Source organism: Phaenicophaeus curvirostris, chromosome 3 (genome assembly GCF_032191515.1).
Source record: "Phaenicophaeus curvirostris isolate KB17595 chromosome 3, BPBGC_Pcur_1.0, whole genome shotgun sequence".
Taxonomy (NCBI): Eukaryota; Metazoa; Chordata; class Aves; order Cuculiformes; family Cuculidae; genus Phaenicophaeus; species Phaenicophaeus curvirostris.
Window position 1 is genome coordinate 48,021,312 of NC_091394.1, and position 13,375 is coordinate 48,034,686.

The 13,375-nt window shown below is 36.1% G+C and overlaps 1 protein-coding gene across 4 annotated transcripts in view; it reads left to right on the plus strand.

The window, feature by feature from the left end:
- LPIN2 (lipin 2) overlaps positions 1 to 13,375 on the plus strand; it is a 492,308-nt gene that overhangs the window by 22,405 nt on the left and 456,528 nt on the right. For 3 of the 4 annotated variants that reach the window (XR_011337174.1, XM_069853930.1, XM_069853929.1), the window contains exons 6-19: positions 1,025 to 1,148; positions 1,758 to 2,079; positions 2,324 to 2,423; positions 3,558 to 3,745; positions 4,902 to 4,995; positions 5,360 to 5,429; positions 5,519 to 5,608; positions 6,341 to 6,423; positions 7,531 to 7,675; positions 8,516 to 8,664; positions 9,128 to 9,214; positions 10,987 to 11,139; positions 12,155 to 12,269; positions 12,959 to 13,062. Coding sequence is in view for 3 of the 4 variants with exons in the window: in XM_069853930.1 (XP_069710031.1) it covers positions 1,025 to 1,148; positions 1,758 to 2,079; positions 2,324 to 2,423; positions 3,558 to 3,745; positions 4,902 to 4,995; positions 5,360 to 5,429; positions 5,519 to 5,608; positions 6,341 to 6,423; positions 7,531 to 7,675; positions 8,516 to 8,664; positions 9,128 to 9,214; positions 10,987 to 11,139; positions 12,155 to 12,269; positions 12,959 to 13,062 (1,824 nt within the window). In the remaining variant the exon portion in view is untranslated. The remainder of the gene's footprint in view (positions 1 to 1,024; positions 1,149 to 1,757; positions 2,080 to 2,323; positions 2,424 to 3,557; positions 3,746 to 4,901; positions 4,996 to 5,359; positions 5,430 to 5,518; positions 5,609 to 6,340; positions 6,424 to 7,530; positions 7,676 to 8,515; positions 8,665 to 9,127; positions 9,215 to 10,986; positions 11,140 to 12,154; positions 12,270 to 12,958; positions 13,063 to 13,375) is intronic. The other variant, XM_069853931.1, reaches the window with a different exon arrangement.

Here is a 13,375-nt window from a genome sequence, read left to right on the forward strand (position 1 = left end):
AGCCTTCCTGAAAGGGACCTGGGAGCAGCAGGCTGAATGTGACTGAGCAGAGCACTGTTGCAGCAATAGAGGGAAATTGGATACTGGGCTGCATCTGCAGGGATGTCACTAGCAGTGATGGCGATACGATCATCCCACTCTACTCAGCGCTGGTCAGGCCACTCTTGGAGTGCTGTGTCCAGTTCTGGTCCTTACAATTAAAATTCAAATAATTAGCTGTATACATGAAACCACAACAAGTCACCAAAATACTCTTTGAAAGTCAAAATGTAGAAAGAGCAGCATTTCTATAATAATCCATATAAATAATTGCCCTATTCAAGGTAAAATTGACCTGGGCTTGTCCCAACACTAACTGCTGCTTCAAAACAATCTCTTGTGTTTCCTTTCTTCCCTAAGATCAAAAGTAATCTTGGCTAAAGTAAACTTCAGAAGTTTTTTTTCTGATTTATGGATAGCAACTACTGTAGGGAAAATAGAATGGAACTTTAAAAGGTCGTGTAGTCTGAACACATGAAGGAAGTTTTCAGGGAGTCTCCCTTCCCTCTCCAAAGTTATCGTAATGTCATTTTCCCTGCAACAGGAGTTGGTGTTGTTTCATGCATTTGTGAGTTAAGTTTGCAGGACTTTTATTATTCAAGTCTTGGCATACCAATCTTAAATGCTGTATTTTTACAGAGAGAAGGGAAGTAAAGCTGATTTCAGCCTTGCTTTTAGATAAACTTCTGTTCTGTTTTCTTTGAAAAATGGAGCCTGGGCTGAGGGGAGAGCTATACCTACACTGCAGATGTAGTGGAGGAACCTGTGTAGGGTGATTGCTGTGTAAGTCCTTTAATGTGATTTTGGTTTTAACCTAGTTTCTCACTGTCTGAAAACCCTGCTGGGCTTCTTGCCATGTCACCAAATAATTGAAGCTCTGTTAAACTGTAGAAAACTCTACCAACAGTAGCTGCACAACAAATGCATTTTAAACACTGTAGGTTTTTTTTCTTTTCTTTTTTTTTTGTTCTTGTTGATTTGCTAGCCCTTTCTCTGAGCCAGTCTGCCCTAAAAGTGATTCAGAACTGGAAGTTAAGCCTGCTGAGAGCTTGTTCAGATCTGAATCTCACATGGAATGGACATGGGGAGGATTTCCAGAATCAACCAAGGTAAATTTATTTATTATCTCTGATTTTTGGCGTATCTAAAATTGTGCTCTAGGAGAGAACTGGGAGTCTCGCTGCTTTCAGATTAATTCAGCTGAAGTAGGAAAGTAGCACCCCCTTGTGGCTGGCTGGTAGTCGAATTTCTTGAGTTCAAAAGCTGGTAAGAAAAGTAACTCTCTAAAACCTAGCAGTAAAAGTCTGAAAACTTTGATGTTTTAGTTAGACACTGCAGATGGCAACTTTATAGAATTCCTTTATTTTAGTCTAAGTTTCAGGTCATCCCAGAGGAACTGTGGCCTTAATAGTGTTAATTTGATAGCTGGTCATAGAAGCCCTGGTGTGTCTGTGTTTATGCTTTTTTCTTGCCATGGTTTGGTCAAGGTAGCATTTCTTCTTTGCCAGTTTCTTTACTGGACTTGTAAATAAGCCAGTATGAAGCTTCTGTTGCAGGGAAATTTGCTAATAAGGAAGTTGTTTTATGTTGCTAAAGACGTGTAAATTCTTACTGGGTTTACTTGTGACAGGGACCTGTACCGTGGGTATGATTTTAGTGTTTAGACCAGATTAAAACAAATCTGAAGTGGAAGGATTGACTAGAGTCTTGTTTTTCAGATAAGCAAGAAAGAGAAACTGGAACATCTCAGAACGGCTACCATTACTCCATCAGAGAAGACTCATTTTAGGGTCATCCTCAGCTCTGATGAAGTTGATGATGATGATGATGTGAAAGATTCTGTCTGTACAGTGCTGAAACCTGAGCCACGAACTCATCCTCTGCTTAAGCAGATGGATGTTAAAGATTCTCTTGCTTCTGCAATCATAGAGCCACAAGATTCGTTGCCTTTAGATGCTGATCATCATTCCAGACTGTTGGTGGACCCTTTATCAGAAACAAAGCCAGCAGCAAAAGTTGATTCTCCTTCAAAAAAGAAAGGTATATATAATAAAGCTGTTGATTCTTTCCTTCAGTGTGATCTTGCCAAATTTGAGGCCACAGTAGAAAAAGTATGAATACACCTTTTGATTTTTTCTGTTTTAAAGTCTTACCTGAATAAAACTGTAATTAAACCCTTGGATTTATAAATGCTACAAGTAAGTCCGAATCTTCCACAGTTGTGTTGATATCTAAAGTGTCTGGATAGCTTCATCTTAGTAATCTTTATTGTTAAAATTAACAGGGGTGCACAAGCGAAGTCATCATCAGGGGCCTGACGATATTTACTTGGATGACCTAAAGGCTTTGGAACCTGAAGTTGCAGCACTCTACTTTCCCAAAAGGTGATTTGAAATTAAGTTTCTATGGATCTAGCGTTATCTTACAGTTGCATTTTGTGAGTTATTACATGTATGATTTAGGTGTTCATTGAGCTAGTTCTGATAAAGAGAACTGGTCTTCAGGTTTCTAAGTTTTTGTGGAGTAGTTAGTACTGATGTCATTATGAAAATCTGATTTTGTTTTGGCCAGAAACACTTACAGATCATGTGGGAGGTCATTACTGAAAGTTTTCATTTTTGTGGAACCTGAATGTTTTGCAAATATAGAGGAGGTTTAAACTGCACACTCTTACTGCACCAAAACTTTATTTTGCTGTGTTGCTAGCTCTAGATAAGCACACATCACTTTATTTTTTTCGCATGCCCTGTATATCCTGTACAACTTTTTTTTAATATCAAAAAGACTTAAAAAATCTGATTATCTTTATGCAAGGCAGCTCTGTCTCAAAATTTACTTTGTTGTTTATTTTAGGAGTTTTTTATGCAATCAAAGCATTTTATATTCCTAAAATACTCCCCAAAAGAATAACTGTCTAGTAACAGCTTTGTAAAAGCCCAGCTTAATAAGGAAGAAGCGTCTATTGGTTTACGTTAAAACTAAAATTGCAAATTTTTGAGTACTTTCTTATTAGCTTATTTGAGTTCAAGGTAATAATTCTAACCTTAGATGACAATGTGATATTTTTTGTTTCAAAGGCCCCCTTTCTTTTCTATTGTACTTCTTCCAAACACATGGTGTTCAAAAAACATCAGGCAATGTCTGTTTCTTTTTTCCTTTTCTTCTTATTATGTGGCTTTCTGGTAAAGATTTTGAGGAGCATAGCATTGTTCTGTGCCAACAGAAGGATCTTTTCCTTGTGAAAATCCAATTTTCTTGCAAGCAAGAGAAATGTAATTACTTCCCAATTTAGCTGAATGACAGGTGAACTGGAAACTGTCCATCTTCCAGTATTATAAAGGGCTGGGGGGGGTGTTTGTGTCTGTTTCTTTGGTTGATTTGAAATTTATGTTGTAAATGCAACAGCAGGATGATTTAGGGGTTTTTTGAGTAACCATATGGTGTGTTCTGTAGCCTAAAATCTATATATTTTATTGCAAGTTAAATACTTACGGGAAATGTGGACTTCTTTTCTTTAGTGATTCTGATCCGGGCTTCAGGCAGTGGACAGAGTCAGATACCCTTTCTGGTTCCCAGTCACCCCAATCAGTAGGAAGTGCTGCTGCTGATAGTGGTACAGAGTGCATGTCTGATTCTGCTATGGACTTGCCTGATGTTACACTTTCACTTTGTGGCGGTCTCAATGAAAATGGAGAGATTTCTAAAGGTATGTGAAAGACTAAAACATAAACAGTAATAAAACTCAGAGAGCTTAACAAATGAAGTGGCTTGAATGCTCTGATTACTACCTTGAAAGGCTTTGCTTATTATTATGCTTATGTTGAAAAGGGAATGGATAATCTTTCGTTTTCTAAAATTGTCAAGCCTTTGCCAAGCAGAGATAGCAGAATCTAACTTCAAATTAATCAAGAGTAGTTGATGTCTTGAGAAGCTTTCAGTCTGTTTTTTTGCACTACCTATTGCATATCTGACGCCCCACTGTGGCTTGTCTGCAAATACTTGCTTTGTCCTATATACATTTTCACAATTTGTATTGTTTCCAATTGCCTGATACTTTCTTCTTAAATGGTTAAAAAAATTTCGACTATTGTGTTGGACTATCTTTTCTCAGTCTCTTTTCCTATCCTAAATGTTTGCTAACCTTTACCTTTTTTTACCAGCTGATTCTTCGCTCAACACTCTGATTCTAACGCTAAAGTTGTATGCATTTTTGAAGGATCTTCTAGGAGCACATAATTTTCATGCCCACATGCTGCAGCATTTTTAGTATTATGTTTTAGTCATCCAGTCTCTAATGCAGCAAATGAAATTTAAATGCTTATTAATAAAGTCTCAGAACAGCTCTTTTGGTAATGTGATAGTAATATTGGATATATTTGAAAAAAATACATTTTCCTTGCAGGGGTCTTACACTAAATTATGAATTCCTGCAAACCTGTAGTCACGACAATGCTATTAATAGTTGGTGATTTAAAAAACCCTTAAAAGCTGACATGCTTTACTCTCTGCTTTCAGTGTAGTTTGTAGGCCCCTTACCTACCATAATTTTAAAGAAAACTTACTTAGGCAAACATAGCTCTCTTTTTTTTTTTTCCAGCCTGCAAACTGAATTAGTTCCTACCTCCTTCTTATCCTTGCTCTTCTAATTTCTTAATTCTTACTACTGTTACTGTTAAAGTGACTAGTATGAGGCTTTCCCTGTTACGAAGGAGGCAGTCACAAGACTCTTTACAGATACACCATATTAGCATATCTTGCGTGATGCTGTAAGATCAACAAGGCTCTGAAATGACAAGAAAGCGTTTTCAGACATCTTGGGATTTTGTATTATTGTTTTGAATTAAAATCTGCTTCTGTTGCAGAAAAATTCATGGAACATATTATTACTTATCATGAATTTGCTGAAAACCCTGGACTCATAGACAATCCTAATTTGGTTATAAGGATTTATAACAGGTAAACTCCTTTTCTGTCGTGTAATTAGGGCATAGAAGATCTCAGTTAAAATCTGTCCTTTAAAGTGACTGCATTTCTCAACTTCCATTGCAATATGTGGTTTTGATGGATCTGTTTCTCAAAGAGAGTGATTTTGAACTGAAGATTTGCTTTAAATTTAGCTTTAACTGCAGTAAGATTTTTTTTTCAGTAATTGCCACTGTTGTTGAATTATATATATTAAAGTAACTTTGCAGAGAACTTTAATATTAGTTGTTGGCAGCAAATACATATTTTCATCCACAAAAAGACAGTTTGCACACTGATACTTACTTGCCTCTAGTCAGGTTTTCTAATATTTTATCAATAATATGTTTTAAAACAGGTATTACAACTGGGCATTGGCTGCACCAATGATTCTGAGTTTGCAGGTGTTTCAGAAGAGTTTGCCCAAGGTAAATCAATACATTTATGATTTTGTATGTAGTGACAAATGATTATCTCTGTTTTTGTATACACATTAAAATTATGCCCATTTTTTCAGGCTACTGTTGAGTCTTGGGTCAAAGAAAAGATGCCAAAGAAGTCTGGCAGGTGGTGGTTCTGGCGCAAGAGAGAAAGCATGACTAAACAGGTAACTGAGAACTATTCTGATTATTTTTTTTTTAATCTCTTAGCTGTTAAATGAAAAGAAAAATGTAATCTATCAAGTGCCTCAGAATATTGCTCATGTAGCTCTGTGTCACCGATTGCCAGCTGAGGGCTACTCGGTGTTGCAGTAGCGGTATCTCCTTCTGTATATTCTTAAGCAGCACATCTTTATTTCCTGTTATGCGTTGTTTTAAGAAATATTATTATATTCATCTGTTACACAATATTCTTAAAATTCTTTGATCTAAGCTGTAAGTACTTGTCAGAGCTACCCTTAAGTCTCATCAGTAATATTTTAGAAACAGATACACAAATAAGTAGGTGTTGTGTTGCATAATAGATGTTATGCTGAGGCACACCACTTTAGACTAAAGCAAACTTTCTAAACTTTGAGTATGTGCCTTAAATGTACTTTCCGCTCAAAAAAGTGAATTTTATCAGCTTAGAGGCTTAAAGCTAAATTTATCACATTAAACTAGTAGTTCTCAACTTCTGACATAGAGAGTTCTGTTTCCTGAAATAATAAAAAGCTTTAATGGATCATTTATTCATAAACATCCTTTTGTTAAATATTTTACCAAATGAAGGATTCTAAGGCTTTATATATTTAATGTACTATATTGATAGCTATTTGCTTAACTCAACTATGCATTCACGTTGATCAGTTTAAAATGCTTAGAATGTCCATGTGTTTCTTATTATCATGTTGCTTTAGATACCAGAGGCAAAAGAGGGGAAAACTGAGACACAAAGAACAAACGAACTGCCAGCAACGATAAAAGAACAGGTTAATAGTAGGTGTGTTCCTGTCTGAAGACTATTTTGTGGACTGATTAGTGTCCATTTCTATTTTTTTCTTTTTTTAATTTGCATGAAGAATTAGTAGGAATTTACTGTGGAAGAAACATTTTCCTCTAAGCTACTGAAGAGGAACCATGTGTTTGGCAAACAATTCGGCAAAATAATGTGGCAGCAAACTTTGTAGGAACTAAGAGTACAGTAGTTATTTCCTAAATCCTATTGTGTTTACTTCTTAAATTGTAACATAACTGACAGAACAAGACAGACATATGTGGTACGCTTTATCAGTGGGCTAGTGGTATTGTTTCTGAGATACTTTTTGTCATTCTTTTTTGGTTTTTTTGTAAAAGCCTAATATTATGTGAGTGATTTAAACCATGTGCATTTTTTGTAACATTAAATAATTAAACAATAAAATGGTTTTAATTACAGTGCACAAATTGCCCAAGATTGTGGTTGAAAACTAGCAGTATTTAGCACAAAACTGGCCTAGTGTAGGTAACTTATTATGCATAGTCGTATTCTCCCATGATTATAGGAAGATACTTGTACATGTAATTGTTGTCTTAAAGATTAAGAAACTAAATATATTGTGATTGAAAACTTCAGAGAAATTAAATGCTGCTTTTAACCTTGAAATCTCTAATCAGCAGAGAAATAAGTGTGTGAAAAACCTTAAAAGGTGAGGTACTCTTAGCTTTTAACTACAGTTTAAATTACATAGTAGCCGTGGCAGCCTTTTTAAGAAACAAAGCACTGTTAACTCATTCAATGTTCCTTTTCATCTACAGTTTACCTAATTCATCAACACAGTACTAGAGATCACTTGACACTGTCTCTTTACTAAACTGATCATGTGCGGAGCCATCTAGTAATAGGAGTATTTAGAGCTCCACCAATATTAGCACGTTACCAGTCTTGTTTGCTTATTAGCATCTACTGGCTTTATCTGGGCATTCACTAGACCATGGACTTGGTTAATCCATGCTATCAGACTAGTGGAAAATCCTCAGCGTAAGCAGAAATTACTCTTGCATAAGAATCTTACACCATTAAAGAAGAGTTTTCTGTAGTTTATATTTATTCTGGTTAATGTCATGCTAGACCTCCAGAAGATGATTCTTCTAGTGATGAAGCATCACAGGAGTTGAAGGAATCCCTGAAAATAGATTCTGCCCCAGTAGACCATCCAACCCATGGGAACATTACATCTTACAAGAAGTCTCTTAGACTGTCTTCGGACCAAATAGTAAGTGGTATGCCTTCTATGTGCATAGGGAGCTTCAGAATTCCACTCTGTTTAATTTTGTTAGTCTTTTTCTGCTTTTTAGAAACCACATCTAAGTACATTTCACAAAGTAAAAAATTATCTTCGGATTACTTGCTAGTTGGAAAAAGGAATGGGGAAATTTAAAACTTAGAAAGGAATCAAGTATTTTCTAGTGCTGGTATGGGCAGCTGCAGGGAATTTTTTTTTTCTGTTATGTTTTTTAGGAATCTGTTTGAATAAAAAAATAATTTCTTAGAAAGTTCTATGATTAAACTTCTACATTAAGATTTAAAAGAAACCTGATATTGTTGGCTTCTGCAGTTTGGATGTCCTGGGATCTTAACAGGCTAGTACTGTACACTAAGTTGATATGCAGTTTATTCATGACATTCTGACTTGCAGGCTAGTTCTGCTACTGTCTAAATATATGGTGTTCATCACAGAAGCATTTTGAGGAAAGCATCCACTAAGTTGAAAATACTATTGTATACTATATGAAACAGAACTCCCTGTTCGCTAGTACCGTAAGTCTGCTGTTATAGCAAGAATTAAAGTAGCTGAGAATGAAATGTCTTATTACTCGTGCAATCAGTGTTGCTGTATGCAGATACAGGAGCTATGGACAAACACATTACCCAGACTACAAAACAGACTTTACCAGCAAAACTGTACCAGTGTTAAACAGTGGTTCATTTTTTAATGAGTTAATCAAAATAGATGAGGAAGAATATACAAGCCATTTTCTATAGCTTGTTCATGATTCTAAAAATTGTATAGAAAGGGCAACTTATATTTTCAATTATTTTATTTATCCTAAAGGCAAAGTTGAAGCTCAGAGATGGCCCTAATGATGTTGTGTTTAGTATTACAACCCAGTATCAAGGGACTTGCCGTTGTGCAGGAACAATATACCTCTGGAACTGGAATGACAAAATCATCATATCAGACATTGATGGAACAATAACCAAGTAAGTATTGTTGGGTTTTTTTTCTTTTCTGTAATATTTTTATTTTGCTTTGTTGATCTTATTCTGCTTTCCAAAATAAGAATAAAGTATTCTTAAATCAAATTGCTTTGAGGGATATTCACTAGCAGTTATGGAAAGCACTTGTTTCTTTGATCTTAATTTATATTTGCATTTACAGCAAACTAGAAAATGTCTTAAAAGAACAAGACAGAGGTGGTGTTTATTGTATGACTACTGCCCTTTCAGTTAGATGACTGCAGGTTTAGGAGCCGTAGGTTAACCTGGAAACTAACTTGTGCTTTATGGCCCCACTGATAGCTCTGTCTGGAGTATTTACTAATTTTCTTTTGAAGTAATTAGGACCTTCTATTTCTATAAATACTCATAAATTTTATGTTCATTAGTGGTTGTCTTTAACAAAACTGATATACTTAGTATCAGCTGTTTCCGACTTTGCTTTTAGGTCTGATGCTTTAGGACAGATTCTCCCTCAGTTTGGCAAGGACTGGACTCATCAGGGCATTGCAAAACTCTACCATTCCATAAATGAGTGAGTATGTAATCTGTGCCACAAGTTGGGTTTTCTGGAATTTGGCTATTAATGGGCAGATAATTGGATTGTTGTTGAGAATTCTGCAATTTGTTATAATTTGTTGGTCCAGGTGTTGGTAAGTGAGTTACTTCTGTCATTCACAAACAAAACTAAGTTCCTTCCCCGGATGTGTGCATTTACAGGAATGGAAGCCACCACTTTTGCTAGTTCCACTCAAATGTTAGATTCTGCATTTTAGTTTTAAAAAACAATGTGTAATATTGTTGTTAACAGAGAAGAGCATCATAATAACAATAATTTCTCAGTCATGTCCATTTCCACCAGCTCAGGTTGATCACAAAGCCCATTATAAACATGGTATAGTCCAAGTTCAGCCCTAAAAATAGTGTCCTTCCAATGCATTGTGTTTTAATGTATTTGCTGCTGAATTCAAGTGAATACACTTTAAGATAGGTTTTCTGCAGAACGTGAAATCTAATTTACAACTTGCTATGCTAAAATGGGAAGTTTGGTGGGCTGGCCCAAGTTTTCTGTCATTTTGTGCTTCTGACATAAGCTGATGCAGTTCAGTAAAACAATAAAGTGATTTAGTAAAACAGCAATTTCCCCTTCCTCTCGCTGGGTTAGTCAACTGAACATGCGCACCTTGTGGTCTGCAAGAACCTGTAGAAACAGCCTATATGACTACAGAAGGGGAGGGAGGAAGGAGAGGAAAGATGACTTCCCTATTGCAGCAGTGATGAGGTGTTTGCTTAGTTCAGAAGTGGTGTGAACCACACCCTTACAAATGTACTGTTCACCTGAGAGATGTATAGCTTTATAATATTTATCCAGTAACTTTGGGCAGAATAAATCTGCGTTTGTTTTCCTCTCCTTTCAGATTTGGTCCATTGTTTAGCAAACTATTTTCAAAAAATATAGTGATGCCAGAGACACTTGCTACTGAGGATCGCAAGACAATCAACTGTTAAATACTTCACGATCCACTTAAAATAGTTGGCTTTTATATTTATTTTTAAGCGTAGTAGTCTTTCTTCACTGAAAATCTTTGGGGTCTTGGAATCTTTTGTTGACCTTTGCTGTGTTAAATAGAGGTAAACTTTGTCTGTAGCCCCTTGCAGTCCACAGGACATACAAAACAAAGTTGAGGCTATTCAGTGCATAACAGAAGACTAGTTCTGGAATTACAGGTTGAATGAGGTCTTTGAAAATACATATAAATACTCAAGCCTTTTGTGTATGCAGTAACTACGTACAAATCTGTATAAAAAGTGAACGTACAAAGTCTTCAGCAAAAATTTAGGGGCTTGATGAGTGATTCTTATTCTCAGTTGTTCACTCTACGCTGCAAATTCTGCTAACAACCTGAAAGAAAACCTCACGTCCAAGAGAGATCTGGTATCCAATATTATGTGATACAGATAATTTAAATAATTGCTGTCTTCCTACAGCTGAGCTGAAAGAAGCTGGATAAAACCAATACAGCATTTATTTAAACGCGATCTTGTCCATGTAATTGTGTAATCTGAGTGTTACCATCCCTGTTCTTTATGCATTTCCTGTTTCTCAGCTTTGAGTTGTGTATTCAAACTACTATATTGCTTGCAGATTTTTTAGAAGTGCAACGGTCTTTTCCTTGTGTATGTGTGGAGCACTGCAATGAGTAAATACCTGAACCGGTGCCTCTGGACATGGCTATAACTGTGTACTTACATTTGCCAAGAAACTCTTCAGCTGGAGTGGGAACTAAGTTGATAATTCTTTTCTAGAAATGGCTACAAGTTTCTGTACTGTTCTGCCCGTGCCATTGGGATGGCAGATATGACCAGAGGATACCTCCACTGGGTGAATGACAAAGGAACAATTCTTCCCAGGGGCCCTCTCATGTTGTCCCCCAGCAGTTTATTTTCTGCCTTTCATAGGTAAGCATGTGGGATTTCACATATCCATCCCCTCATATCAGAGAATTTGGCATGCTGACTATTACAGCTGTAACCAAACATTCCACTTTGTGCTAGATTTGCTGCTGAGACTTGATGTCCCTCTAGTGATAATTTATAAGCTATTTGTTCTGGCTGAATTTCACTTTTTTTTGTATACTTGCATTTCTGTGAGCGTGTTAAAAGTGGCTACAAAACACAAAATCAGTCATAGATCAGCTCACCTTTCCTTTTCTTCATCACTATAGTCCATGACTGATTACTATTAGGTTCTGTTTATATCAGTACAAGTTTATCTTTTCAAGTGTAGCCACAAGAATTTTAGTGCAGTGCTATTACAGAAGATAGAGGGAAAAGAAAACAAGCTGGGGAATATAGACTGTCATACTAAATGATCTTCTGGTGTTGGGAGTGTTCCCTGTGTGACTACTTAAAAAGCAACGTTCAGTTTAACTGTGGTTCAACTTGGCTGATCTTTTGAACTATCCGTAGTCTGTATGTTCAAGAGAGGAAGAGCTTATAGTAGAAAAGTCTTTTTTGTTTTGCTTGGTTTTTTTAGTAAAAAGGGCTGATTAATGGCTTACAATGACAGCAACTTCCATTAAGATCACTAATAGATCTTCTATACACTTTTGTCAGAGACATCATTTTAACAAGCTTATGTATACTTGATTAGGGCTTCTGATTCAGATAGTAGTCTCCAGAAAAAGCAGTTCATAAACTGCCTTCACAACTCAGAATTTCATCCTATTTACTTAGCCTACACACAGGTTATTCACCTGTTTGGTTTTTTTACTATGGATGACGGAAAACAGTGGATGTTTTATGGTTTTATTCTCTCTTGTATCATTCCTGGAAAACTACTGACCAATGTCTATATAACTACGAACAGTAGCAGAAGGAAGCAACGAGAATATAAATATCAGATAAATGGGGGAAGGAGGATGCCCTCTACCAAATCATGGTTTAGAATTTGACTGTTGAAATTTTATTTTAGGGAAGTAATAGAAAAGAAGCCTGAAAAATTCAAAATCGAATGTTTGAATGATATCAAGAATTTATTTGCTCCCAGTAAACAGCCTTTCTATGCTGCTTTTGGAAACAGGCCCAATGTAAGTCTTCCCCTTTCTAATTGCAGGGTTAAAATGCATGAAGTACTTGAGAAGCAAAAGAAATCTATGTTTCTTTTTCTGTCTATTTAAATTTGAATAAGGCAATGGGACACTGGTGCTTTTATGGGCTTGCTCAGGAAAAAACTCATGCATGTACCTTAAATAAAGGCTGGTAGAACTACTTGTATGAGAAGGGTTACAAAGATGTGTTAATATCCTCAGGATTTTGTTAAATATTTGCTACCTTTCCATGTTGTCTTTCAGCATTTTGGACAGCTTTATAACCAAAAGGTATTAATGCAGTGCTCCTCAGTCTTGAATCCCTTTTCTTATCATATGGATCCTGTATTTTCTCTGCAGCTCAATGCTATCATAATTGAGCTAGAGAGAGATATGGTATTGTAAGAGAAATACTGTCACAAGGAATGGTATTATGTGGTGTAGACATTGTGTGGGTTTGTGGTCCCATGCTTGAGAACAGGAGTAAGACCTATGGGGGGTGGGAGGAATTTGTATGTGTTTTGGGTTTTGTTGTTTTGATTTTTAGCTGCTCTATGGGGGGACATTTAAGGGGCAGTTTTACTGTACCCTTTTTGGATCAGCTTTTCTTATTCTTTCAATAAATTGTTTTATATCATATTCCATAAGGAAATGCTGAAGCATGTGCTTTTGTTCATGTTTTTTTGCAGGATGTGTATGCCTACATACAAGTGGGAGTTCCAGACTGCAGAATATTTACTGTGAATCCAAAGGGTGAACTGATCCAAGAACGGACTAAGGGAAACAAATCTTCGTAAGATCACTTTTGTTACTTCAGCTAAAGAAAGCACTTAGGAATGAGATTACAAAAGAATGGAATTCGTGACAATGATGATTTGATCTCCTATTACATACATCAAGTGAAGTTCTTATTTGCCAGAGATTTACAGCTTTGGATATTTGACTGAAACTTTACTTTTTGATAAGTAAACTGGCAAAATAAAATTTGAAGATTGCTTCAGCCTCATTTGGCTATAGTTTTCTGGTCTATACTTCTAAAGCTCCTTTTTGGCTGCAGTTGAGCAGTTACTAGACTTTTAAATAACAATTTTTTTTCTTTTTTTTTT